General features: G+C 39.5%; 3 protein-coding genes across 10 annotated transcripts in view; 1 reads left to right on the forward strand and 2 right to left on the reverse strand.

Moving 5' to 3' along the window:
• The window catches only part of LOC133646989 (inositol polyphosphate-4-phosphatase type I A-like), a 92441-nt gene that overhangs the window by 45511 nt on the left and 19133 nt on the right, over positions 1–27797 (reverse strand). For 4 of the 8 annotated variants that reach the window (XM_062043037.1, XM_062043029.1, XM_062043005.1 and 1 more), the window contains exons 3-14: positions 18446–18686; positions 18164–18208; positions 16212–16330; positions 16014–16130; positions 15849–15928; positions 15657–15768; positions 15476–15566; positions 11008–11155; positions 10803–10933; positions 5610–5714; positions 5427–5535; positions 3907–3924 (exon numbers count right to left, since the gene is read on the reverse strand). In XM_062043037.1, the coding sequence (XP_061899021.1) occupies positions 3907–3924; positions 5427–5535; positions 5610–5714; positions 10803–10933; positions 11008–11155; positions 15476–15566; positions 15657–15768; positions 15849–15928; positions 16014–16130; positions 16212–16330; positions 18164–18208; positions 18446–18551 (1181 nt within the window). In that variant the 5' untranslated portion in view covers positions 18552–18686. The remainder of the gene's footprint in view (positions 1–3906; positions 3925–5426; positions 5536–5609; positions 5715–10802; positions 10934–11007; positions 11156–15475; positions 15567–15656; positions 15769–15848; positions 15929–16013; positions 16131–16211; positions 16331–18163; positions 18209–18445; positions 18687–27797) is intronic. The other 4 variants (XM_062043055.1, XM_062043047.1, XM_062043021.1 and 1 more) reach the window with 1 other exon arrangement.
• Positions 19796–25034, forward strand: LOC133647022 (uncharacterized). The gene is made up of 10 exons (XM_062043065.1): positions 19796–20102; positions 21159–21269; positions 21390–21504; positions 21681–22531; positions 22700–22886; positions 23002–23250; positions 23416–23540; positions 23908–23954; positions 24039–24187; positions 24315–25034. The coding sequence occupies exons 1-10, from the start codon at positions 19941–19943 to the stop codon at positions 24500–24502; spliced, it is 2184 nt and encodes a 727-aa protein (XP_061899049.1). The 5' UTR covers positions 19796–19940; the 3' UTR covers positions 24503–25034.
• Positions 24127–26635, reverse strand: LOC133647029 (uncharacterized). The gene is made up of 3 exons (XM_062043076.1): positions 26153–26635; positions 25550–25768; positions 24127–25245 (listed from the first exon to the last, which is right to left on the reverse strand). The coding sequence occupies exons 1-3, from the start codon at positions 26416–26418 to the stop codon at positions 25092–25094; spliced, it is 639 nt and encodes a 212-aa protein (XP_061899060.1). The 5' UTR covers positions 26419–26635; the 3' UTR covers positions 24127–25091.

Here is a 27797-nt window from a genome sequence, read left to right on the forward strand (position 1 = left end):
CATAGTTTATCTTCAATTTCGACTCTTTAAAATTCAAAATTCAACCGAAAAAAAGAAGAGAAAAACTAGCTAATTCGAATCTTTTTGAAAAAATTTAAAAAAGAATTTATGGAACATCATTAGTAATTTTTCCTGATTAAGATTAATTTTAGAATTTTGATGACATGTTTCAAATAAGTTAAAATCCAATCGGCACTTTGTTAGAATATATAACAAATTGGACCAAGCTATATTTCTAACAAAGACAAATCATTATTTCTTCTAGATTTTCCAGAACAAACATTTTAAAATAAATTCAAAAGATTTTGAAATAAGATTTAAATTTGATTCTACAGATTTTCTAGATTTGCCAGAATATTTTTTTTTAAATTTTAATCATAATAAGTTTGAAGAAATATTTCACAAATATTCTTCGTCGAAAAAACAGAAGCTAAAATGAAGAATTAAATTAAAATGTATTTATTATTCTTTACAATAAAAAAAAAAAAAATTACTTGAACATTGATTTAAATTGTCAGGAAAGAAGAGGAAGGAATTTAAAAGGTAAAAAGGTATATGTGTTTAAAAATCCTAAAATCATTTTTAAGGTTGTATTTTTTCTCTAAAATTGTCTTTCTGAAAGTTATAAGAAGCAAAGTAAAAAAATTAATGAATTTATTTAAAAAAGTGAAGACCAAGTCTTTAAAATATTTTCTTGGATTTTCAAATTCTATTTGAGTTTTGTCTCTCTTAGAATTAAAAATGTCGGGCAAAGCGAGACCAGCTTGCTGGTAAATAAATACAATTTAAAAAAATAAAGGCAGCTCACTGGTAAGTGCTGCTATTTGAGCTACTTTTAGAACAGGCCAGCGGGCTACTCATCTGGTCCTTACGGGCTACCTGGTGCCCGCGGGCACCACGTTGGTGACCCCTGGTCTAGTCTCTTACGTGAATGAGCGAAATAATATTATTTGATATTTTACGCTAATGTGTTAATCCTTTCGCACATAAGTCGCTCCTGAGTATAAGTCGCACCCCCGGCCAAACTATGACAAAAACTGCGACTTATAGTCCGAAAAATACGGTATATACTTTTCATTTTTATTTGAAAAATGTTAAACCTGTTACTTAACATTTTTGTGCGATTGTCCTTTGTAACAGAATCATGTATGTTGTGTTTTGTATATTACTACGGTATAATATGTATGTTATTATTATATTATAATTATATAGTTACTTTTAAGACCTCGCTGTTGTGTTTGTGTACTCGTGTTTTTTCTAACCTAAACAAAGTTGATGCCAATTAAGTTGTTTGCCATCATTTTATCCTAATGAGAATCGATAAGAGAATCAATAAAGAACCGAACCGTTAAGCAGAACCGAAAATGGAATCGGAATCCTAAAAATGTGTTTCTTTCAATGTTTGGCAATACGTTAATCAAGACCAGACCTGGACAAATTAAGGCCCGAGGCTCGCCGGACATTCCCAAATAATTTTTTCAGATCTTTAAGATGAAAACTGTAGCTGCCATTATGATGTGCACTCATGTTTTCTAATGACCGTAAGTCTTCAACTATACTAAGTCTTTCAATGCTTGGAATCTGCACTTTTGCATGATATACTAGTTACTATGGTAATCTAATTAGCTACAATGGTCATTTACACTACCGTTCAAAAGTTTGGGGTCACATTGAAATGTCCTTATTTTTGAAGGAAAAGCACTGTACTTTTCAATGAAGATGACTTTAAACTAGTCTTAACTTGAAAGAAATACACTCTATACATTGCTAGGGTTAGGGTTAGGGTTACGTTTTGCGGAAAAATATCGTAATTTTACAGATTTTTACTAAATTTTTTAGATCAACCACCTTTAATTAAATGACGATGCAAACAGTTGTGCAGAAAAATACCTTTTTTCTACAGAGTTAGAAAGGTTGGGAGAAGGATTTACCCAAAACTACATTTATTTGGGTGGCGTGGCTAGGTTGGTAGAAGGATTTACCCAAAACTACATTTATTTGGGGTTCAGTGGTTAGGTTGGGAGAAGGATTTACCCAAAACTACATTTATTTGGGTGGCATGGCTAGGTTGGTAGAAGGATTTACCCAAAACTATATTTATTTGGGGCAGCGTGGCTAGGTTGGTACAAGAATTTACCCAAAACTACATTTATTTGGGGTTGAGTGGTTAGGTTGGGAGAAGGATTTACCCAAAACTACATTTATTTGGGTGGCGTGGCTAGGTTGGTAGAAGGATTTACCCAAAACTATATTTATTTGGGGCAGCGTGGCTAGGTTGGTAGAAGGATTTACCCAAAACTACATTTATTTGGGGTTGAGTGGTTAGGTTGGGAGAAGGATTTACCCAAAACTACATTTATTTGGGTGGCGTGGCTAGGTTGGTAGAAGGATTTACCCAAAACTATATTTATTTGGGGCAGCGTGGCTAGGTTGGTAGAAGGATTTACCCAAAACTACATTTATTTGGGGTTGAGTGGTTAGGTTGGGAGAAGGATTTACCCAAAACTAAATTTATTTGGGTGGCGTGGCTAGGTTGGTAGAAGGATTTACCCAAAACTACATTTATTTGGGGCAGCGTGGTTAGGTTGGTAGAAGGATTTACCCAAAACTACATTTATTTGGGGCGGCGTGGCTAAGTTGGTAAAAGGATTTACCCAAAACTACATTTATTTGGGGCAGCGTGGCTAGGTTGGTAGAAGGATTTACCCAAAACTACATTTATTTGGGGTTGAGTGGTTAGGTTGGGAGAAGGATTTACCCCAAACTAAATTTATTTGGGTGGCGTGGCTAGGTTGGTAGAAGGATTTACCCAAAACTACATTTATTTGGGGTTGAGTGGTTAGGTTGGGAGAAGGATTTACCCAAAACTACATTTATTTGGGGCAGCGTGGCTAGGTTGGTAGAAGGATTTACCCAAAACTACATTTATTTGGGGTTGAGTGGTTAGGTTGGGAGAAGGATTTACCCAAAACTACATTTATTTGGGGCGGCATGGCTAAGTTGGTAAAAGGATTTACCCAAAACTACATTTATTTGGGGCAGCATGGCTAGGTTGGTAGAAGGATTTACCCAAAACTACATTATTTGGGGTTGAGTGGTTAGGTTGGTAGAAGGATTTACCCAAAACTACATTATTTGGGGTTGAGTGGCTAGTTTGGGAGAAGGATTTACCCAAAACTACATTATTTGGGGTTGAGTGGTTAGGTTGGTAGAAGGATTTACCCAAAACTACATTTATTTGGGGTTGAGTGGCTAGTTTGGGAGAAGGATTTACCCAAAACTAAATTTATTTGGGTGGCATGGCTAGGTTGGTAGAAGGATTTACCCAAAACTACATTTATTTGGGGTTGAGTGGTTAGGTTGGGAGAAGGATTTACCCAAAACTACATTTATTTGGGGCAACGTGGCTAGGTTGGTAGAAGGATTTACACAAAAAAAATGTATTTGGGAGGCATGGCCAGGTTGGTAGAAGTAGTTTTGTATTAGTGTTCCTAAAAATCAGATATACCGGCCCCCAGACACATTTCTTTCTCTAAATAAGGCCCCAGAGTCAAAATAATTGCCCAGGCCTGATCAAGACAGTATAAGAAAACTGGGCCAAAGTATATAAAACATTTTTTTTTGTAAAAAAAAATAAATGTATCATACAAAAAGGTGCAAAAACCGAGGTACCACTTGGTGTTGGTTACATTCCTATTCCTTTTTCTCGGACACTGAATACGTTGACATGCACATGCCTCTTTTTTAACAATAATAAGGTGAATGTAACATTTAAAAACAAAGACAATTAGCTTGATTTGGTGGTTTTGGTGACAAGTGTGCAGTGAAGACTTGAAGAAGACAGGGTTGTTTTTGTGGCATAAAGACAAACAAACAAAAAGAAGCAAACGAGTGCAATCAACTCACCGCACCTCCTCATATGCGCTGACCCCAAAAGTAACAAAAACAAAACTATTAAGAGGAAGCTATACAAGTGCGGAAACAATTAAATAATTCATGTAAAGAAAATGCCCCTGCAGGCAGCCAAATAATAGATTAAAGGCCTACTGAAAGCCACTACTAGCGACCACGCAGTCTGATAGTTTATATATCAATGATGAAATCTTAACATTGCAACACATGCCAATACGGCCGGGTTAACTTATAAAGTGACATTTAAAATTCCCGGGAAATATCCGGCTGAAACGTCGCGGTATGATGACGTATGCGCGTGACGAAGTCCGAGTAACGGAAGTTATGGTACCCGTAGAATCCTATACAAAAAGCTCTGTTTTCATTTCATAATTCCACAGTATTCTGGACATCTTTTGCAATTTGTTTAATGAACAATGAAGGCTGCAAAGAAGACAGTTGTAGGTGGGATCGGTGTATTAGCAGCGGACTACAGCAACACAACCAGGAGGACTTTGTTGGAGCGCTAGCCGCGCTAGCCGCCGACTTCACCTTGACTTCCTACGTCTCCGGGCCGCCAAACGCATCGGGTGAAGTCCTTCGTCCTTCTGCCGATCGCTGGAACGCAGGTGAGCACGGGTGTTGATGAGCAGATGAGGGCTGGCTGGTGTAGGTGGAGAGCTAATGTTTTTAGCATAGCTCTGTGCAGTCCGGTTGCTAAGTTAGCTTCAATGGCGTCGTTAGCACAGCATTGTTAACCTTCGCCAGCCTGGAAAGCATTAACCGTGTATTTACATGTCCACGGTTTAATAGTATTGTTGATTTTCTATCTATCCTTCCAGTCAGGGGTTTATTTCTTTTGTTTCTATATGCAGTTAAAGCAAGATGCTATCACGTTAGCTCGTAGCTAAAGCATTTCGCCGATGTATTGTCGTGGAGATAAAAGGCACTGAATGTCCATTTCGCGTTCTCGACTCTCATTTTCAAGAGGATATAGTATCCCAGGTGGTTTAAAATACAAATCCGTGATCCACAATAGAAAAAGGAGAGAGTGTGGAATCCAATGAGCCAGCTTGTACCTAAGTTACGGTCAGAGCGAAAAAAGATACGTCCTGCACTGCCTCTCAAGTCATTCACTGTAACGTTCCTCATCTACGAATCTTTCATCCTGGCTCAAATTAATGGGGTAATCGTCACTTTCTCGGTCCGAATCTCTCTCGCTCCATTGTAAACAACGGGGAATTGTGAGGAATACTAGCTCCTGTGACGTCACGCTACTTCCGCTACAGGCAAGGCTTTTTTTTATCAGCGAGCAAAAGTTGCAAACTTTATCGTCGATTTTCTCTACTAAATCCTTTCAGCAAAAATATGGCAATATCGCGAAATGATCAAGTATGACACATAGAATGGATCTGCTATCCCCGTTTAAATAAAAAAAAAAATCATTTCAGTAGGCCTTTAAGTGAACAGAGAAAACAAAAAATCACCATGAAGAAGTGAACAAAAACTTTGTTTTAAAACATTTTTGAACTTACTGTTTCTTTGCTTCCTCAAATTTCTGAGTGAGTTTTCTCAGGCCGCCGTTCTTAAAGCCCTGGCAGTGCGCAGCCGGCGCACCCATGGTGATGACATCATACGTGTGCTCTGGAAAGCAAAGGTATAAAAACCAAATAAGAAACATTGACAAGGCAAAGTGGATGTGATCCAAGCTGCCTTACCAAAACCCAACTCATCCTGCACCCTCATCCTTTGAATGTGGAGGTTGGTTGGCATGAACTCCATCTTCCTGTCTGCCTTCCGACTGCTGGCTTTAAATGACGGTCCTGATGGGGAGTGGGAACATTAGATTTTTAGAATGTTTATTTCTTCACGTCATTGTTTGTTCATTGTTAGCAGAATTACTGAACAATGGCTTTGCAAAACTTTGTGGAGGAATTAAAGGAGAAACATTTGCAAATCCAGGATTTCTTGACAGTGCGAGGTAGGGCATCCTCCAACAATGTCCTTAAACCCTCAGTTAATACTGGTGAAAAGAAATCAGGCGATGTCAGCGGCAGTATGCCATACATTTCTTTATTTGTAGTGGTTCGCTTCTAATACATTTGGACCGCCATGAATAGATTTGAAAGCAAGAGCTACTTCTTGGGTAGTGATTAATGCGAAGGGCTACCAGTTTGATACACACTTAAATAAATTGCCAGAAATAGCCAAATTGCTCAATTTACCTTTAACTCTATGTTATTATTAGTAATGAATGATATTTACACTTAATTGAACGGTTTAAAAGAGGAGAAAACACGAAAAAAATGACAATTACATTTTGAAACATAGTTTATCTTCAATTTCGACTCTTTAAAATTCAAAATTCAACCGAAAAAAAGAAGAGAAAAACTAGCTAATTCGAATCTTTTTGAAATTTTTTTAAAAATAATTTATGGAACATCGTTAGTAATTTTTCCTGACTAAGATTAATTTTAGAATTTTGATGACATGTTTTAAATAGGTTAAAATCCAATCTGCACTTTGTTAGAATATATAACAAATTGGACCAAGCTATATTTCTAACAAAGACAAATCATTATTTCTTCTAGATTTTCCAGAACAAAAATTTTGAAAGAAATTCAAAAGACTTTGAAATAACATTCAAATTTGATTCTACAGATTTTCTAGATTTGCCAGAATAATTTATTGGAATTTTAATCATAATAAGTTTGAAGAAATATTTCACAAATATTCTTCGTCGAAAAAACAGAAGCTAAAATGAAGAATTAAATTAAAATATATTTGTTTTCTTTACAATAAAAAAAATAAATTTACTTGAACATTGATTTAAATTGTCAGGAAAGAAGAGGAAGGAATTTAAAAGGTAAAAAGGTATATGTGTTTAAAAATCCTAAAATCATTTTTAAGGTTGTATTTTTTTCTCTAAAATTGTCTTTCTGAAAGTTATAAGAAGCAAAGTAAAAAAATTAATGAATTTATTTAAACAAGTGAAGACCAAGTCTTTAAAATATTTTCTTGGATTTTCAAATTCTATTTGAGTTTTGTCTCTCTTAGAATTAAAAATGTCGAGCAAAGCGAGACCAGCTTGCTAGTAAGTAAATACATTTTTTAAAATAGAGGCAGCTCACTGGTAAGTGCTGCTATTTGAGCTATTTTTAGAACAGGCCAGCGGGCTACTCATCTGGTCCTTACGGGCTACCTGGTGCCCGCGGGCACCGCGTTGGTGACCCCTGGGCTACCCTATAGGTGGCAGTAGACATCATAATTACATTTCTTAACACAGCTCAAACGCCCATGGGACCTCATTTATAAAACTCTGCCTGGACTCCAACGTAGAACTTTGAGTAAGCAAAAAGCTCAGAATGTAAGTAACAACAAAACATATTTTTATAAAGCATGCTGCACACTCTTCTCATTATAAATCACACCTGCAGTGAATTGTGCGCGGAAAAGTTCCTCCCTGGTGTCCTCCAACTACTCCCACAATCATCCATACGGGGCAACACTAATCAGATCGTGAATATTTTGATGAGTTGAAGGATCTCATGATGGACTGTCGATAAAGGAAGACAGGGATGGCGACTCCAAAGAAGAAGGCGACATTTTCAGACTGGTGCTTATTACGTATAGAACATTTTTGGAGAGCTAAGTAAAATATATCTAAAAAAAGTAACTGTATATGTACATATATAAATGTATATATACATATACATATAAATATATACACACATATATATATATATATATATATATATACACATATTTATATATGTACAGTGTATATATATGTACATATATGTATATATATATATATATATATATAAATATATACACATATATATACATATTTATATATACGTACATATATAAATAGATGTATATATGTACATATATACATATAAACATATATATGTACATACATACATATATATATATTGCATTACTGGACAAAATAAAGACATTTATATATATATATATATATATATATATATATATATATATATATATATATATATATATATATATATATATATATATATATATATATATATATATATATATATACACATATAAACATATACATACACACATATATATGTTTATGTATCTATATGTATATATATAGATATATGTACATATATACATATATACATATATACATATATATATATATATATACATATATATATATATATATATATATATATATATATATATATATATATATATATATATATATATATATATATATATATATATATATATATATATATATATATACACTACCGTTCAAAAGTTTGGGGTCACATGTAAATGTCCTTATTTTTGAAGGAAAAGCACTGTACTTTTCAATGAAGATAACTTTAAACTAGTCTTAACTTGAAAGAAATACACTCTATACATTGCTAATGTGGTAAATGACTATTCTAGCTGCAAATGTCTGCTTTTTGGTGCAATATCTACATAGGTGTGTATAGAGGCCCATTTCCAGCAACTATCACTCCAGTGTTCTAATGGTACAATGTGTTTGCTCATTGGCTCAGAAGGCTAATTGATGATTAGAAAACCCTTGTGCAATCATGTTCACACATCTGAAAACACTTTAGCTCGTTACAGAAGCTACAAAACGGACCTTCCTTTGAGCAGATTGAGTTTCTGGAGCATCACATTTGTGGGGTCAATTAAACGCTCAAAATGGCCAGAAAAAGAGAACTTTCATCTGAAACTCGACAGTCTATTCTTGTTCTTAGAAATGAAGGCTATTCCACAAAATTGTTTGGGTGACCCCAAACTTTTGAACGGTAGTGTATATATATATATATATATATATATATATATATATATGTAACCCAAAAAACCTCCCTTCCCCATTTACATTCATTCACACAAAAGGGTTGTTTCTTTCTGTTATTAATATTCTGCTTCCTACATTATATATCAATATATATCAATACAGTCTGCAAGGGATACAGTCCGTAAGCACACATGATTGTGCGTGCTGCTGCTCCACTAATAGTACTAACCTTTAACACTTAATTTTACTCATTTTCATTAATTACTAGTTTCTATGTAACTGTTTTTATATTGTTTTACTTTCTTTTTATTCAAGAAAATGTTTTTAATTTATTTATCTTATTTTATTTTATTAATTTTTTAAAAAAGAACCTCATCTTCACCATACATGGTTGTCCAAATTAGGCATAATAATGTGTTAATTCCACGACTGTATATATCGGTATCGCTTGATATCGGTAATTAAAGAGTTGGACAATATCGGAATATCGGATATCGGCAAAAAAGCCATTATCGGACATCCCTACTTAGAACATTTAGCATATCAGTATGTGGAATTAAATGATGGAATGGATGAAGTAAAGAAGTTAAACAAAGTACTGATATGATCCAGTTTAAGAGGTTGTTCAAATTAATCGTGCTTACAAAGTACAAAGAAGAAGAATTATGAGAAATACTTTCAACCTTATTGAAAATAAGATATTCTTCATCTCAGTATGTTAATAATGACTGACTTCATTATGTATTACAAAACTGTTGTATTACTCATTCACGGATGTCATTTTACCATAAAAAAAAGTCAGTAAATGAATGTATATATTTGTAAACGCTCTGAAGTGGGAAAGGGGTAGGATTAAATAAGCTTTACTTCTTCCTACTCCTTTTCGGACATGATGTCAAGTGAAATGATATGAAATTGTGTGATGTATTATGCTGTAAGTAGGGGTGTAACGGTACGTGTATTTGTATTGAACCGTTTCGGTACGGGGGTTTCATTTCGGTTCGGAGGTGTACCGAACGAGTTTCCACACGAACATATTAAGTAGCCGCCTCCGCTTCCTTCTACCTGTCTCTGTCAGTCCTCTACACAGCACCCAGCATTGTCACACCCACACAACCAACTGATTGGTTACAAACAGAGCGGTAACAGCCAATCAGCAGTGTGTATTCAGAGCGCATGTAGTCAGTGTTTAGCAGGTAAGCATCAGGCAGCGGACTCTCCCCAATCGATAATAAACACCTCCCAGTCAACTACTAGTAACATCACTATGAGCTCGTTGACCTTCTAGAAATATAAAAGGCAGTTCAGCTCGTTCGCAGTCCTGGCTTGAGGTGAAGGCTAATTTGCTTTTAGCGTAACGTTAGCTCATTTTGCGGTGTGTGTGTTACGGACAGCAAAGCCCTGTCTGTCTGTTATTTAACTTTACCTTTCTCTGTGTTGATTGAGCTGTGTTGAAGCAGCAAAAAAGGACATTGTGTTAAATGAAGAGTTTCTGTCTCTGATAGTTGATATAATAATGTAAGTGCATCATTAAGCCTACATGAACTCCATGGTGTTCAGGGATGAATAGTCTCTCCTATTGCTATTGTACCATTTTTTCAGCTATAGTTACATGAATCATTAGTAATGCAGCAGCCTAGTTTTGAATGGCAGGGTCCCTGCTATCACATGTTGATAAAAATATAACATTTACATCATAAATCAACTGCAGGCTTCCCAAATGCTGTAATAAATTAAGCATGATGAGTTGACTTGAAACTGTTTAATGTTGCAGTTTTTATATGCAGAAGAAAAGTTTTGTCATTTTATTGAATCTGAGCAACAACTTGAGGCAGTTTAATGTTGATTAACGTGGGCAGAATTATTATAGTGTTCCCAATGTTACAAGGATAAAGCCATTTGTTTACAAATTTGGTAAATAAATAACTAAAACATTTATATTTTGTTGTTTTCTTACTGTACCGAAAATGAACCGAACCGTGACCTCTAAATCGAGGTACGTACCGAACCGACAATTTTGTGTACCGTTACACCCCTAGCTGTAAGTGTGTTCGTTTTTCAAATAAACTAAAGAAAGAAAGAAAGAAAGAAAGTATCTGTGTAGGGTTGAAACCTTTGTAGCTACTGAGGTCAGACAGTGTTTCCTGGTACGAGACTACGACAGCTTGGTAGTGTGTGACGATCTGTCGCCGCAGGTTCTCCCAGCAAGGGGACAACTCTCCCAGCTCCTCCAGCTCACCGACCCTGCCAGGGAAATGAATTGCTGTTAGCGGTATGGAAAGTGACACGGCGTACAGTCATAACAGGTGGCATTGTACCGGGCCGTGTCCTCCTCCAACAGCAGTTTGACAAACTGTCTGGGGATGTTCAGGGACAAGATGCTCTCGGCCATCTGCTCAAGCACCCGCAGGTGGTTGCCGTTAGTCGTAGGGAAGCGGTACATCCTGGACATTGTGCCTCCAAACACTGAAAATGCAAATCATTCTATTATTTTCTCTAAATCCAACCCTTTACATGTGTTATTTTTAGAACCACACCATGTTTGAAGTAAACAGATCCCTCACACTCACAGGGGGGATCAATACACTCCTAATAATAAATAAGGGTGAATGAGCTACTGAATGACCATCAGTATGGGTTCAGGAGTAATCGATCGACATCCCTAGCAGTGGTGGACTTTGTAGAAAAACATAGCTACAGCAATAGAAAAAAAGCAATTGGAGTATTTGTGGTGAGTATTCAGAATCAGAATCAGAATCAGCTTTATTGTCATTACGCAGGGTAACGAGATTGAGGCCATTCCATACAGTGCGATAAAACAAGTGTACACTCTATACAGAGGGTGAAATGAATATGTACATGAACATCTACATGAAACCGGGTGGTTGGTGGAATGGGTTATTGCACCGAAGAGAAGGCAGTTATGAGGGTCAATGGGGAAGTCTGTTCAGGGTGGTTATGGCCCTGGGGAAGAAGCTGTTTTTTAGCCTGTTCGTCTTAGTTTTAATGCACCTGTAGCGCTTCCCAGAGGGCAGCAGGTGGAACAGGTCAGAGCCAGGGTGGATGCTGTCCTTGATGATGGCACTGGCTCTGTTGAGGCAGCGGGAGGTGTAGATGTCCATCAGAGAGGGGAGAGGGCGGCCGATGATCTTTTGAGCCGTCTTGACCACTCTTTGCAGCCTCTCCCTGTCTGCTGCAGTGCAGCTGCCGTACCATACTGTAATACAGTAGGTCAGCAGGCTCTCGCTGGACGAGCGGTAGAAGGTCAGCAGCAGGTCAGGCTTCAGGTTGTACTTCCCGAGGACTCTCAGGAAGTGTAGCCGCTGCTGAGCCTTCTTGATGATTGCTGTGGTATTCTCAGCACATTCTACAGAGGCACTATAGAGACCAACTGCATCTCTGTCTGGACTGGAGCCTGCAATGCCTCAGACTGGAAGTCTCTGCAGAGAGTGGTGAGGACGGCGGAAAAGATCATCAGGACTCCTCTTCCTCCTGTCCAGGAGATCGCAAAAAGCCGCTGCCTCACCAGGGCTCAGAAAATCTGCAAAGACTCCTCCCACCCCCACCAAGGACTGTTTTCACTGCTGGACTCTAGAAAGAGGTTCCGCAGCCTCCGAAGCAGAACCTCCAGGTTCTGTAACAGCTTCTTCCCTCAGGCCGTAAGACTCTTGAACGCATCATAATTATCCCCCCAAAATGGATTAACTCGCTGGAATCAAAAAGACTATATAACATACATCCATAAACGTGGACGCATATGAAAAAGAGCAATATATTTATCTGTACAGTAACCTATTTATTTATATATGCACCTTATTGCTTTTTTAATCCTGCACTACCAGGAGCTAATGCAACAAAATTTCGTTCTTATCTGTACTGTAAAGTGCAAATTTGAATGACAATAAAAAGGAAGTCTAGTCTAGTCTAGTCTATTTATTGACTTATGTAAAGCTTTTGACACAATCCATCATTCCTTACTTCTGCAAACATGGTAAAACTATGGCATAAGAGGTGTTTCACAACAGTGGTTAAGTAGTTTTTTAAGTAATAGATCTCAATATGTGGAAATGAATAAGACTAAATCACAGCCAAGAAGAGTAACTTGTGGGGTTCCACAAGGCTCGGTATTGGGACCTAAGTAATTTATACTTTATTTAAATAATATTTGTTCAGTATCTAATAAATTGACATTTATTATGTTTGCAGATGATACAAATGTATATTGTTCAGAAGAAGACTTCAAGGAAGTGTTGAGGATAATAGAGGTTGAGCTAAACAAATGGTTTGATATTAATAAGTTATCATTAAATGATAGGCCTACTGAAATGAATTTTTTAAATTTAAACGGGGATAGCAGATCTATTCTATGTGTCATACTTGATCATTTCGCGATATTGCCATATTTTTGCTGAAAGGATTTAGTATAGAACAACGACGATAAAGATTGCAACTTTTGGTATCTGATAAAAAAAAGGCTTGCCCCTACCGGAAGTAGCGTGACGTAGTCAGTTGAACATATACGCAAAGTTCCCTATTGTTTACAATGATGGCCGCATGAAGTGAGAGAGATTCGGACCGAGAAAGCGACGATTTCCCCATTAATTTGAGCGAGGATGAAAGATTTGTGGATGAGGAAAGTGCAAGTGAAGGACTAGTGGGGAGTGGAAGCGATTCAGATAGGGAAGATGGGAATGACTACAACAGTAAATAAATACAAGACATATATATACTCTATTAGCCACAACACAACCAGGCTTATATTTAATATGCCACAAATTAATCCAGCATAAAAACACCTGCGTGTTTGTTATGCTAGCTCCTAGCTACTAGCTCCCGTCCATATAACCCGCCAATACAATTCAAACACCTGCACAACACACACACTCACTCAGCCCAAAGGACCGTTCACCTAACCCAAGGTTCATAAAGCTTATATATTTAACCAAAGTTACGTACGTGACACGCACATACGGGCAAGCGATCAAATGTTTGGAAGCGCAGCTGCGTACTCACGGTATCGCGTCTGCGTCTGTGTATCCAAATCAAAGTAATCCTGGTAAGAGTCTGTGTTGTCCCAGTTCTCTACAGGCGTCTGTGTATCCAAGTCAAAGTCCTCCTGGTAAGAGTCTCTGTTGTCCGAGTTCTTCGATCTTGACTGCATCTTTCGGGAATGTAAACAATGAAACGCCGGCTGTGTTGTGTTGCTGACTTCCCTCGCAAAATACTCCGCTTCGCACAGACAACTTTCTTCTTTACTTGCTCAGCTTCTTTCTCCATAATGCAATGAACAAATTGCAACAGATTCACCAACACAGATGTCCAGAATACTGTGGAATAATGAGATGAAAACAGAGCTATTTCGTATTGGCTTCAATGGGGGAGCCATACCTCTGTTTCACTGGCTACGTCACGCGCATACGTCATCATCCAAAGGAGTTTTCAACCGGAAGTTCAGCGGGAAATTTAAAATTGCACTTTATAAGTTAACCCGGCCGTATCGGCATGTGTTGCAATGTTAAGATTTCATCATTGATATATAAACTATCAAGACTGCGTGGTCGGTAGTAGTGGCTTTCATTAGGCCTTTAAATGATAAGAAAACTAAATGTATGGTGTTTAGTGGTGCAAGGACAAATTGTGAAGCAAAATTAAAATTAAATCAAGTGGAAATTGATAGGGTATACGAAACTAAGTTCTTGGGAATAATAATTGATCATAAATTATGTTGGAAACCGCATATTGAATATATAAAGGGAAAAATATCCAAATCCATTGCTATTCTTTATAAAGTAAGACACATGCTGAATAAGAAATGTCTGCATATGTTATATTATACTTTTATTTTTCCATATCTAACATATTGTGTTGAAGTTTGGGGAAATGTTTATAAAACAAACATAGAGCCAATAATTAAACTTCAAACAAGGGTCATTAGAATAATACACAAAGCGTGCTATATGAACATACCAATACATTATTCATAAGTTCTAATGCGTTAACATTTTCAGATATTGTGTTTTTAAAAACAATGGGAATTATGTTTGGAGTAAACAACAGCCTTTGGATTTGTGTTCTTAGGTTATTTAAGTTAAGAGGAGAAAACTATAAGTTACGGGGGATATTGATTTTTGAAATAGGTAAAGTAAGAAGGAATATAAAATATAAATGTATTTCAGTTTTAGGAGTTAAATGGTGGAACAAGCTCGGTGAGTTGAAGACATGTAGTTCTTTGTTAAGGTTCAAGAAAACCTTGAAAGGTGAAATAATGGAAAATTAAAAAATATAGTAACAATTACTTTCATCCCATTGATTTTTTGAACGTTGATGTTCCAGGCAATCTAATTTTCAGTGAAGGTATAGGACAGGTTTGGGCTTCAGCCTATTCCTTTTTCGATCTTCTTTTCTTTTTGTGTGTAAATGTGTATGATTGTTAAATATGTATAATCTGTGCTGTTAAACTGCTCACACAAAAATGGTTGATGGTTGATTATATGACCGAAATAAACTTATTTCATTCATTCAATAATAAGCGTCAGAGTGTGATGTGAACATGGAGTCATGGGTCAGTCAGCACAGATGGCGGACAGCGGGATAGCAAACAAAAAACAAAAAACATCTAATTCATATGAGGGTGGATCCAGGTTTAAGTTCCGCTGCAAAACCGCATAGCGAGGTTGTGAATAAGCTGCTGAAGGGATGCTGGTCTGCTTCCTGAAGGCTGCTCCTGTTGACCCTTGTCTGCATGTCAATACAAAAGGATGTAGCATATGGAAAATGTCATCATACCTGAACGCAGAAGGGTGTCTCTGCACAGTGAGGCGTACTTGATTCGCACTCCCATCGCTTCCGAAAGGCTCTCGTCAACAGCAAGCATTGTCTACAGGAAACACTGAAGGTGCTCAACAACATGTACGTGGGGAAGACTAACTTCCTGTTGAGGGTTTCTTTGAAAAATACGCTGCCCTACCCGGCCATTGTTACTGTCTGGAAGGCGGCTGACTGAAATTCTCTGATCTGCTTTCTCGCCCATCTGCCATGCGGACACAGAGAGGTTTCCCACTCGCTTGTTCTCCGCTGACCTGTATGATTAAAAAATAAACAATCTAGCTTAGTACTTAATGGGCACGTGCACATGAGAAGGGTGCCTTGCATGTTCTACCTGAGCTCCAGCTCTAATCTGTGGTCTTTTTCATGCAACAACTCCTTCACAGGGAAGAGTGCTGAGCCCAACATGTACATCTGAACCCGCAAAAAGAAGGAAAACAGAAGTGTCAGTTCCGTCTGAAAGCAGAAGCGTGCGTCACTGCCGTCGTAGACCTCCCACCGTGCCATGGGAGCGGTCCTTCACGTCGTAGACTGCCAGTTTCACCTGCGTCTGCTGGTTGATGTTGCAATCCTGGAAGAAGGCGACGCTGCTAAGGAAGATGGGGTTGCTGCTACCCTGTTGAAGTGGGGAACAGTGACGATGATCTGTACCAGCACATGCTGGTTCACAAGAAAAACCAAACGGATGGCGTTTCACCTCTATGACTTCTGTCTGGGCGTGCTTGGTCCAGAAGGCCTGCGGTGGCGTTGTGCAGCTCACAGCTACAAAACTGTTGGGTTTCCGATCCAAAGCAGGAGTCAGCAGGTCTTTGCAGGCTACTCGGCGACACACAGAGTCAATAATTACCTACCTGGATAAGTCAAAAAGCTGAATTTAAAGGCCTACTGAAAGCCACTACTAGCGACCACGCAGTCTGATAGTTTATATATCAATGATGAAATCTTAACATTGCAACACATGCCTATACGGCCGGGTTAACTTATAAAGTGACATTTTAAACTTCCCGGCAAACTTCCGGCTGAAAACGTTTCGATATGATGACGTTTGCGCGTGACGTCAACAGTGGAAGCGGAAGTATTCGGAGCCCATTGAATCCAATACAAAAAGCTCTGTTTTCATTTCAAAATCCCACAGTATTCTGGACATCTGTGTTGGTGAATCTTTTGCAATTTGTTTAATGAACAATGGAGACTGCAAAGAAGAAAGTTGTAGGTGGGATCGGTGTATTAGCGGCGGACTACAGCAACACAACCAGGAGCACTTTGAGGATAGCAGACGCGCTAGCCGAACGACCTCACCTTGACTTCCTCCGTCTCCGGGCCGCCAACCGCATTGGTGATTGGGTGAAGTCCTTTGTCGTACCGTCGATCGCTGGAACGCAGGTGAGCACGGGTTGTGATGAGCAGATGAGAGCTGGCGTAGGTGGAGAGCTAATGTTTTTAGCATAGCTCTGTCGAGGTTCCGTAACTAAGTTAGCTTCAATGGCGTCGTTAGCAACAGCATTATTAAGCTTCGCCGAGCTGGAAAGCATTAACCGTTTATGTACATGTCCAGAGTTTGGTAGTATTGTTGATCTTCTGTCTATCCTTCCAGTCAGGAACTGTTTTGTTTCTATATGCAGTAAAGCCCGATGCTATCACGTTAGCTCAGTAGCTAAAGAGCTTCACCGATGTATTGCTGTGGAGATAAAAGTCACTGTGAATGTCCATTTCGTGTTCTCGACTCTCATTTTCAAGAGGATATAGTATCCCAGGTGGTTTAAAATACAAATCCGTGATCCACAATAGAAAAAGGAGAGAGTGTGGAATCCAATGAGCCAGCTTGTACCTAAGTTACGGTCAGAGCGAAAAAAGATATGTTCTGCACTGCACTCTAGTCCTTCACTTTCACGTTCCTCATCCACAAATCTTTTATCCTCGCTGAAACTAATGGGGTAATCGTCGCTTTCTCGGTCCGAATCTCTCTCGCAGCTGGTGTAAATAGGAAAATATGAGCAGTCCTTCCTCCGGTGTCGTCACGCTACTTCCGGTAGGGGTAAGGCTTTTTTTTTTATCAGAGACCAAAAGTTGCGAACTTTATCGTCGATGTTCTCTACTAAATCCATCCCATCCATCCATTTTCTACCGCTTATTCCCTTCGGGGTCGCGGGGGGCGCTGGAGCCTATCTCAGCTACAATCGGGCGGAAGGCGGGGTACACCCTGGACAATTCGCCACCTCATCGCAGGGCCAACACAGATAGACAGACAACATTCACACTCACATTCACACACTAGGGCCAATTTAGTGTTGCCAATCAACCTATCCCCAGGTGCATGTCTTTGGAGGTGGGAGGAGCCTATCCCCAGGTGCATGTCTTTGGAGGTGGGAGGAAGCCGGAGTACCCGGAGGGAACCCACGCAGTCACGGGGAGAACATGCAAACTCCACACAGAAAGATCCCGAGCCCGGGATTGAACTCACAACTACTCAGGACCTTCGTATTGTGAGGCAGACGCACTAACCCCTCTTCCACCGTGCTGCCCTCTACTAAATCCTTTCAGCAAAAATACGGCAATATCGCGAAATGATCAAGTATGACACATAGAATGGATCTGCTATCCCCGTTTAAATAAAAAAAAATCATTTCAGTAGGCCTTTAATTGACTCACCAATGCTGAACTCAAGCACGGGTTCATCTGGGTCTTGACTGTTTCCTGGAAGACACATAAGACAACGCAGGCATCAAATTACGCTGAATCCGTATGTACAATGTTGACCGATTAATAGTTGCATGCAAACAAATACTCAGTTTGTGTTTTTGTGTGTATTTCTGTGGGAAACCTGTGATCAGACTGAGCATTTCCCTCATTTTTAGCATCTCCCCCTTCAAAAGTTACATTTAGAATAATGCAATTTAATTTAATTTTCAGCCGGATTCTTGTCTTCCTTACCTGCCAGGGCTAAGCCAATCATCTCGCTGGACAGCTGGAACGTGTTCGCCCGGTAGACTGACCACGGCCTCTGGGCCCGACCACTGCGCTCTCTGCTCCCTGCCATGCTTGTCTGGGACGAGGGGGCAATGGCGGGAGGCCTGAACACGAAGCCTTACGCTCGTACTGTCACACACTCCCATGTGACTTGGTCCTTCCCTCTGGGTCTCGCCACATTTGCTTCTGGAAGCGGTTGTCTTGTCTGTGACACACAATACAACATGTATGACAACAGTACTGTTTATGATAAAAGTTCATTGATTTAAATTGACAGTTGGACTGATTTTTTTTCAATGTGTGTTTATAAAAAATCACAGTTCTTCTCTTACACACTCATCATACCTCAAAAGGAAATTTGGTCAAGGAAAATAAAAGGTTTATGTAATTGCACACTATGATATGTAATGTGATATGTATTATATGAAAAGTGTGTGATACCTAAGGGCTCTGTGAAACCAAGATACAGAACAAGATCAAATGAAGATCTGCATGGACAGGACGAGACCTATTTTAAGGACATTGTACTCGTACTTCACACCCTGATGGTTGGTGATGGTGCAGGTTAGGGATGTAACTGTTACAACATTTCATATCATAGTTCAGTGTTTCCCACACATTCATTTATTTGTGGCGGCCCGCCACGAAAGAATTAAGTCCTGTCCATCTTTTTAGGCAAATCATATAGTTGATGTAGATGCCCATATCGGCTGTTCAGATTTACTTTACAAAAGAGAAGTGTAGGATCAAGATTTTTGGAGCTCTTTGTTCAGTGGATCAGATGTTTGATGAAGCTCTGTGTCTATCTACCACCACTACTGTTTTCTGTTTATTTGTTACTGACTGTGGCAGGACACCTCTGCCTCTGTTTCACTTTATGTTGCTGGTAAATAATATGCTTGTAGTAGTAGGCTAAAGGCCTACTGAAACCCACTACTACCGACCACGCAGTCTGATAGTTTATATATCAATGATGAAATCTTAACATTGCAACACATGCCAATACGGCCGGGTTAACTTATAAAGTGACATTTAAAATTTCCCGGGAAATATCCGGCTGAAACGTCGCGGTATGATGACGTATGCGCGTGACGAAGGCAGTTGAACGCGTCATCTTGGAATAGGTCCCTCCCAATTTAAACAGCTCTGTTTTAATCGCTAATTTCCACAGTATTCAGGACATCTGTGTTGGTGAATCTTTTGGAAATTTGTTCAATTAACAATGGAGACTGCAAAAAAGAGAGTTGTAGGGAAGCGGTGTGTTGCTGCTGGATGTAGCAACACAAACCAAAACACAACCGGTGTTTCATTGTTTCTTTTCCCAAAAGATGGCGGCCAAGCTTTACTATGGAACAAAGAAGTCAAGCGAACACGGTTGGATTGGACGACACATACGAAGTACAGTGTATTATGCAGCGAACATTTCGAAAGATCATGTTTCGAAGAGGGTCCCTTGCGAATGGCAGAAATGGGAATCAGCACTCGTCGACTCGTGCTGAAGAAAGGTGCGAAGCCAACTATTTTCGATAGACCACGGACAAGTCCGGAGCACCCCACCCCCTCCACAAGCGGACAGACTGGGCACATGAGGTCTGCATTTGCCAAAAGGGAAAGGAAGAGGGTAAGAATCTTGATATCCAGTTTTCATAGTCAGACTACACTGTTCCAATATCCATTTCTTTGTTCTCAATTGTTGAAACCCCCCCACCTCCACACCCCGGATTGTAAATAATGTAAATAATTCAATGTGATTATCTTGTGTGATGACTGTATTATGATGATAGTATATATATGATAGTATATATCTGTATCATGAATCAATTTAAGTGGACCCCGACTTAAACAAGTTGAAAAACTTATTGGGGTGGTACCATTTAGTGGTCAATTGTACGGAATATGTACTTCACTGTGCAACCTACTAATAAAAGTCTCAATCAATCAACCAAAACTAACACACACAGTCATAGACTACTCCAGTGGTTCTCAACCTTTTTTCAGTGATTTTCCCCTGTGAACATTTTTTTAATTCAAGTACCCCCTAATCAGAGCAAAGCATTTTTGGTTGAAAAAAAGAAAAAAAATACAGCACTATGTCATCAGTTTCTGATTTATTAAATTGTATAACAGTGCAAGATATTGCTAATTTGTAGTGGTCTTTCTTGAACTATTTGGAAAAAAAGATATAAAAATAACTAAAAACTTGTTGAAAAATAAACAAGTGATTCAATTATAAATAATATTTTGTACACATAGAAGTAATCATCAACTTAAAGTGCCCTCTTTGGGGATTGTAATAGAGATCCATCTGGATTCATGAACTTAATTCTAAACATTTATTTTGTTGAAGTATTATTCAATAAATATATTTATAAAGGATTTTTGAATTGTTGCTATTTTTATAATATTTAAAAAAAAATCTCTCGTACCCCTTGGCATACCTTCAAGTATCCCCAAGGGTATGCGTACCCCCATTTGAGAACCACTGGACTACTCCATGAACAATGAAATAAATTAACAATAAAATAGTCTACATATAATTATTGCTTCAAGTTCTAGTCAAGTTCTTCTGCAGTATAAAGTATCGTACATTTACTGACATTACTGTCAATAGTGTCAATACTGTCAATAGATTACAATAGACAATAATATAAAGTATTGTACATTTGTACATTTACAGACAATAGATCAGATCATGGACAGTACGACTACGGCATCAGTGGCGGATGCGGTGGATGAACCAATGGCAATGGCACTAGATTTGCCTGATGAGGAGGGCGATCAAGATCAGGTTCGATTTGTTTTCCTAATCAATGTTCAAATGGATTACAGTTCAAGCCCAATCCAAAAGTATTCATAATTAATGTAAATGAGGTATCCATATTACATGTAGCTGTTTCTCCATTTCCAGGGAAATACAAGAGAACAAGGATGCCAGACGGACTGGGTACCGATTGGGACAGCACCAACAGCAATGACCAGTAGCAAGAGCACCCAAACAGGGAAAATACATCATAGATCAAAGGGTATGTCTATTTCGGTGACGAACATGATTCTGCACATCACAGTACACATTGCACGCTGCCTGTGCAGAGTAGAGTAGACAGATAAATTAGGTGATTCAAAGACAATAATTATTATGTGATTCTAGTTTAATTTTAACAGATTATATAAAACAACTTGTGCTTGATTTTATTGCTAGGACACCAGGTGACCCCAGATATCCTCGAGAGGGTTAGAGCTCGGCCGGCCAGGGTTAGTGAAGTCCCATTGTCAAGTGTAGCAGCTCCATCTGACAGCCCCGAGATGCAGACTAACATAGCAGCTCCAGGTGTGTCTGGAATGCAAGCCAAGCTACGACCACCTCCTGCATTGTTTGATGAAGGACCAGCATCAAGTCCCACTGCGCCTTTTGTTGGTGGTTCTTCCGATGACAGCTATGTGCCGAGTGAGTCAACGACATCGGATCCGTGTCAATCTGACGGGTCGCCAGATCGCCCATGTACTCACCAGATGCATGAAGAGGGCTGCCACAAGGAACCGAAGTACATCATCTTTGAGTCGTGCCTCCAGAGTCTCGTCAAGTGGTGTCACTGTCCAGTCTGTGGCAGCCAGGACATAAGCCCTTCTTGGGATTCGAACGGTACACAGCTGACCATGACTCTTCAATGTGCATCATGTGACCAGAGGAGTAGTTGGAGCAGCCAGCCAAACATTGGCCCTTATGCCGCGGGCAACATCCTGCTGTCTGCTGGCATCCTCTTCGCTGGGGCATCTTCTGGCAAGGTGTTGCAAGTGCTGAACAGCATCGGAGTGGTCACGTATGTGAAGAGGACATTTTTCAACCACCAGGAGCTCATCCTGCAGCCAGCCATCAAAAAGGTGTGGGAGGAACAGCAACGGACGCACCTCACCATGCTGCAGGTGGAAGGCCGACCCCTCGTCCTTGGTGGTGATGGGCGAGCAGACAGTCCGGGACACAGCGCCAAGTTCGGTACCTACACCACAATGGAGCTTGTGGCCAATGTGGTTCTCGACCTTCAGGTTGTACAGGTACGACCATATAATCTCACTAAAACACTAGTAACACAATAAGCAGATAAGGGATTTTCCAGAATTATCCTAGTAAATTTGTCTAATAACATTAACCATTTCAATGTATACTAAGCCCCTTTTTCATTTTTTTCTTTGCTCATTCCTTTTCTGTTATATATATTTCAGAGCAACGAATGTCTTGGCAGCTACCATATGGAGATGGAAGGACTGAAGAGGATGGTGGAACTGCTGATCAGCTGGGACCTGGATGTCGGGGTGCTGGTGACAGACAGACACAGACAGATCGCTAAATGGATTCGTGAAAACATGCCCAATACACGGCACTGCTATGACATCTGGCATGTTGCAAAATGTTAGTTGGATTATTTGTATGCATGACAAGTTGTGAAGTAGTGTGTACATATCAGTGATCAGATGAATGCGATATTGTATTTAATCCACAAATTTCTGTTTTTTTCTGTTTGTAGCCATCGGAAAGAAACTGAAGGCCATCGCCAAGCATAAGGACTGTGAAGACCTGAAGCCCTGGGTGCAAAGTATAATCAACCACCTCTACTGGGCAGCAGTGTCTACACCGCCTGGAGAGGGGGAACTTCTGGTTGCCAAGTGGAAGTCTGTGGAGCGACACATTCAGAACATCCACAAGGACCATGGCGACCTCTTCCCAATTTGTACTCATGGACAACTGCAACGGCAAAAGAAATGGCTCAAACAAAGTGAGTAGGCAAATAAGTTGCCCGAAAGCAGTGAGGGACTAGCAGTATTTTCCTGCACATCTTTTGAAAGTCAAAAAATTCAGATAAACTTGTAAGTAAATAACCAGTTTAAGTTGACTGGAACATTTTTGTAGAAACGTTGTTCTATTTTAAATTTATGTTTAGGTTCACGCTCAGCAGTGAAACTGGAGGAGGTGGTCAACAACAAGTCCCTGCTAAAAGATATCGCCATGCTGTCGGGTGAACACCAGACTTCCAAGGTGGAGGCGTTCCATAGCCTTGTCATACAGGTGAGAATTAGACTGATCGCCTGTAGGTGGTGTCGGTGGTTACCACCTGCCACTAGGACTTTGGTGGCCAGGGAGCAAAATACTAGAGCATACTAAATGAAGCCTTGATACAGTCAGTGTAAGCAAGAGAATGTTGGAGGTCCAACATAGTGGCTGGCATCTTGGTGAGAAAGATTGCAAACAATTCTGGCGTGGTGTTAACATTGAAAACAAAACAGCTTCATTACTGCAGGAGATCAAGCTTTAATAGCTGACTATTAACAGTTTAATACACAAACATTTGTATTCAAATTTACAAACAATTTATAAATTTACACACACATTGTATGGACGCATGACTGAATAAAGTGTCTTTTATCTTATACAGTTCGCACCGAAAATGTATGTCTTCTCATACATCGGAATGCTGTGCAGGTATGTTTCCACACTAATCTAAGTGTCACTAGTGTGTGCCATACTTTAGTACTAATTATTACATTATTCTGTTACCACACCTAGGAACCTGCTTGCTGGGCTGCACTGGAACGAAAATTCGAGCCGCCCTATAGCCACTACACAAGCGGGTGCTGAGCGCTATGCAGTACGCTACCCGAAGTATAAAGCAGGGGGCCATGTGGTCAAGAAAATCGCGACAGAGCCAACATACCGTAAGTGTAGAGGACACAAAACATGTAAACACTTGACACTTTGTATCATGATAATAATACTGTCAAGTTTCACTCTCCATGAGTATATTATGTTGTGAGCAGGAACATGTACAATTGTATTTTGCAGGCTACGTAGATGACTTGATCAGGGAGGTTGTTGCTGGCTGCAGACAGACCCCTGACGAGAGAACACCACTCAGCGTCACTGTGGATGTGCCTCCCTTCCTCTGCGATGAACTGGAGAAGCCAGACAAGGAGGAAGCCATCGCCAAGCACAGGAGTCGCTTCGGTAAGTGTGAAATGCCCTCCCGGTAACAGTTAGAGATGCTACCTCAGTAGAAGCATTTAAGTCCCATCTTAAAACTCATTTGTATACTCTAGCCTTTAAATAGACCCCCTTTTTAGACCAGTTGATCTGCCGTTTCTTTTCTTTTCTCCTCTGCCCCCCCCCCACGTGGAGGGGTTATTCCGGTGACCATGGATAAAGTGCTGGCTGTCCAGAGTTGGGACCCGGGGTATACCGCTCGCCTGTGCATCGGTTGGGGACATCTGCGCTGCTGACCCGTCTCCGCTCGGGGTGGCCTCCTGCTGGCTCCACTGGACCCTCACTAATATGTTAGACCCACTCGACATCCATTGCTTTCGGTCTCCCCTAGAGGGGGGGGGTTACCCACATATGCGGTCCTCTCCAAGGTTTCTCATAGTCATTCACATCGACGTCCTACTGGGGTGAGTTTTCCTTGCCCGTGTGTGGGCTCTGTACCGAGGATGTCGTTGTGGCTTGTACAGCCCTTTGAGACATTTGTGATTTAGTGCTATATAAATAAACATTGATTGATTGACTGATTGATTGATTGATTGATTTTATTGATTAAGTACAGTGGCCATGTAGATTCTGTTGCAGTCACTGCACGTCTTGGAACCCCGTGTAGTCCATCGATGGGAATGTTGTCCTAATCTTATGTACTACACAAGCTGGTAGTACCACCCTTATGTCCTTTCCCAGATATCCCCAGCAGAAGCGGACAAACTGTCGATAGGCTGTGTGTCGTCTCCGCCTGCAAGTAGCAAATGATGGCAGCTGTTATTATCCGGACATGGATACACAGTGACTCACTGTTCTCTGAGATTCAAAAGACATTGTCATGCATTCTATTCATTTGTCATTTACTGTTGCAGTAAATTGTAAATATTGTTGACATCTACGGTCCATCTATGTAATACTTCTATGATATATAATGTCATGTGCATTGTAGCACAGTACATTTCACAGAATAAGAATAAGATAAGAAAGTGCTCATTCTGACTTATCTTCCAAAGGTTGATAGAATAAAGAATTATTTAAACTTATTAGTGCCTCACTCATTTTGCTGTTGCTGCAGCATGCCATATTGCTGTTTGTAGGCGTTATACGCTGTCTGCAGCACCCATTCATCCAGACACACAGATGGAAAGCCATGGTGGTCTATGATGCACGTCTTCACCCCCTCCTCCTCCATCGTTCTGGTCACTGCCTCTATTTCACTACAGCAGACACACTCAGCCACTGTCTCCATGTTCACACAGTTTTGACATGTACACCTGGAAATAGAAATGTTCATAATATTTGTAAATCAATTCATATTATTGACACCTGCAATCTGCAAACATGTGGAATAATTAATATTATCATTGTCTTGTTGTGGATCTTATTAATCTGCATGCATATTTTTAGTATTGCCGGTATATGGAGCTGTGGCCCATAGAAATAATGGGTAATTAATTAGGTTTGACATTGTGTCAATGATAGATACTTAGTGTATAGATAGGCCTGGGGTGTAAGTTGTAACACTAACAGTAACACATTGTGTCAATGATAGATACTTAGTGTATAGATAGGCCTGGGGTGTAAGTTGTAACACTAACAGTAACAGTGCAAGACTAGGCCACAAACTAAAACTAGTCTATAAATAAATAACATATTACCATTCTGTATTCTCAAGGCGATCTATGTCGTGTGCTCCTCCAGCATCAATAGCAGCAGCGTCCTCCTGACCGTCTTCATCAGCGTCGGGTTCAAAGCGATATGGCTCTATCCCTCTCACAGCTTCTTCCCTATCTGAATCGCTTCCACTCCCCACTAGTCCTTCACTTGCACTTTCCTCATCCACAAATCTTTCATCCTCGCTCAAATTAATGGAGAAATCGTCGCTATCTCGGTCAGAATCGCTCTCAGATCTGGCGGCCATCATTGCAAACAATAGGGAGCTTTGCGGATATGTTCAATTGTCCACGTCACGCTACTTCCGGTAGGGGCAAGGCTTTTTTTTGTCAGATACCAAAAGTTGCTATCTTTATCGTCGTTTTTCTATTCTAAATCCTTTCAGCAAAAATATGGCAATATCGCGAAATGATCAAGTATGACACATAGAATAGATCTGCTATCCCCGTTTAAATAAAAAAATTTCATTTCAGTAGGCCTTTAGGCTAAAGTTAAATTATTTAGTATGCACTAATTAAAGGGGCGGAGCTTTAGGAGACATTTTAGCTTTTATATTTTTATAAGATATATTTTTTGTAAGAACCACAATTAATAAATATATTTCAGTGAATAACTCATTGTTCAAATCTGTATATAAATATGTACATAAAGTGTTGTAATTATATTGTAAAATGGATGGATGGATGGACGTTTAAAACAAAACTGTTATTATTAATTAGTAAGTATATATTTTTTGAGCCTTTTTAGAGAAAATCAGATCGTTGTAGTAAATTATGCAAATTACTCGATGATGTCATGGTGACCACGCCCATAGCCACGCCCCCACCGCCACAGGTATCTTGGCAGTTTATGGGAAACACTGAATGTTAATCCTGTGTGTAAATGCACAAAGATCACAGCATACTTTGAGGCCTGCAAAGCAATTCAACTTTAAGTCACAGCCCATTTAAGGTAGAACAAATAACAAAATAAAGCATACATAAAAACTCTATTATGTAACAACTACCTCATTAGTCCTTTCCACGTATGAATCCTGTGCTAACGCAACAAACCATACAAACGTGAGTTCAAACCCAGGCCGAGTCATACCAAAGACTATAAAAATGGGACCTGTTACCTCCCTGCTTGGCACTCAGCATCAAGGGTTGGAATTAGGGATGTCCGATAATGGCTTTTTGCCGATATCTGATATTCCGATATTGTCCAACTCTTTAATTACCGATACCGATATCAACCGATACCGATATCAACCGATATATACAGTCGTGGAATCAACACATTATTATGCCTAATTTGGACAACCATGTATGGTGAAGATAAGGTACTTTTTAAAAAAATAAATAAAATAAGATAACTAAATTAAAAACATTTTCTTGAATAAAAAAGAAAGTAAAACAATATAAAAACAGTTACATAGAAACTAGTAATTAATGAAAATGAGTAAAATTAACTGTTAAAGGTTAGTACTATTAGTGGAGCAGCAGCACGCACAATCATGTGTGCTTACGGACTGTATCCCTTGCAGACTGTATTGATATATATTGATATATCATGTAGGAACCAGAATATTGATAACAGAAAGAAATGGGGGGAGGGAGGTTTTTTGGGTTGGTGCACTAATTGTAAGTG

This window comes from Entelurus aequoreus, linkage group LG01 (assembly GCF_033978785.1).
Source record: "Entelurus aequoreus isolate RoL-2023_Sb linkage group LG01, RoL_Eaeq_v1.1, whole genome shotgun sequence".
Lineage (NCBI taxonomy): Eukaryota > Metazoa > Chordata > Actinopteri > Syngnathiformes > Syngnathidae > Entelurus > Entelurus aequoreus.

Bases quoted from the DNA above. Each gene is read 5' to 3' on its own strand.
- LOC133647022 (XM_062043065.1), top strand. From the start codon at position 19,941: ATGGCAGAAATGGGAATCAGCACTCGTCGACTCGTGCTGAAGAAAGGT. The intron at 22,532-22,699 runs GTACGACCATAT...TATATATTTCAG, and splicing joins TCGACCTTCAGGTTGTACAG to AGCAACGAATGTCTTGGCAG. The intron at 23,251-23,415 runs GTGAGTAGGCAA...ATTTATGTTTAG, and splicing joins AAAGAAATGGCTCAAACAAA to GTTCACGCTCAGCAGTGAAA.
- LOC133647029 (XM_062043076.1), bottom strand. From the start codon at position 26,418: ATGATGGCCGCCAGATCTGAGAGCGATTCTGACCGAGATAGCGACGAT. The intron at 25,769-26,152 runs GTAATATGTTAT...TTCTATTTCCAG, and splicing joins CGCCTTGAGAATACAGAATG to GTGTACATGTCAAAACTGTG. The intron at 25,246-25,549 runs GTGAGGCACTAA...TGCTACTTGCAG, and splicing joins CTGCAGCAACAGCAAAATGA to GCGGAGACGACACACAGCCT.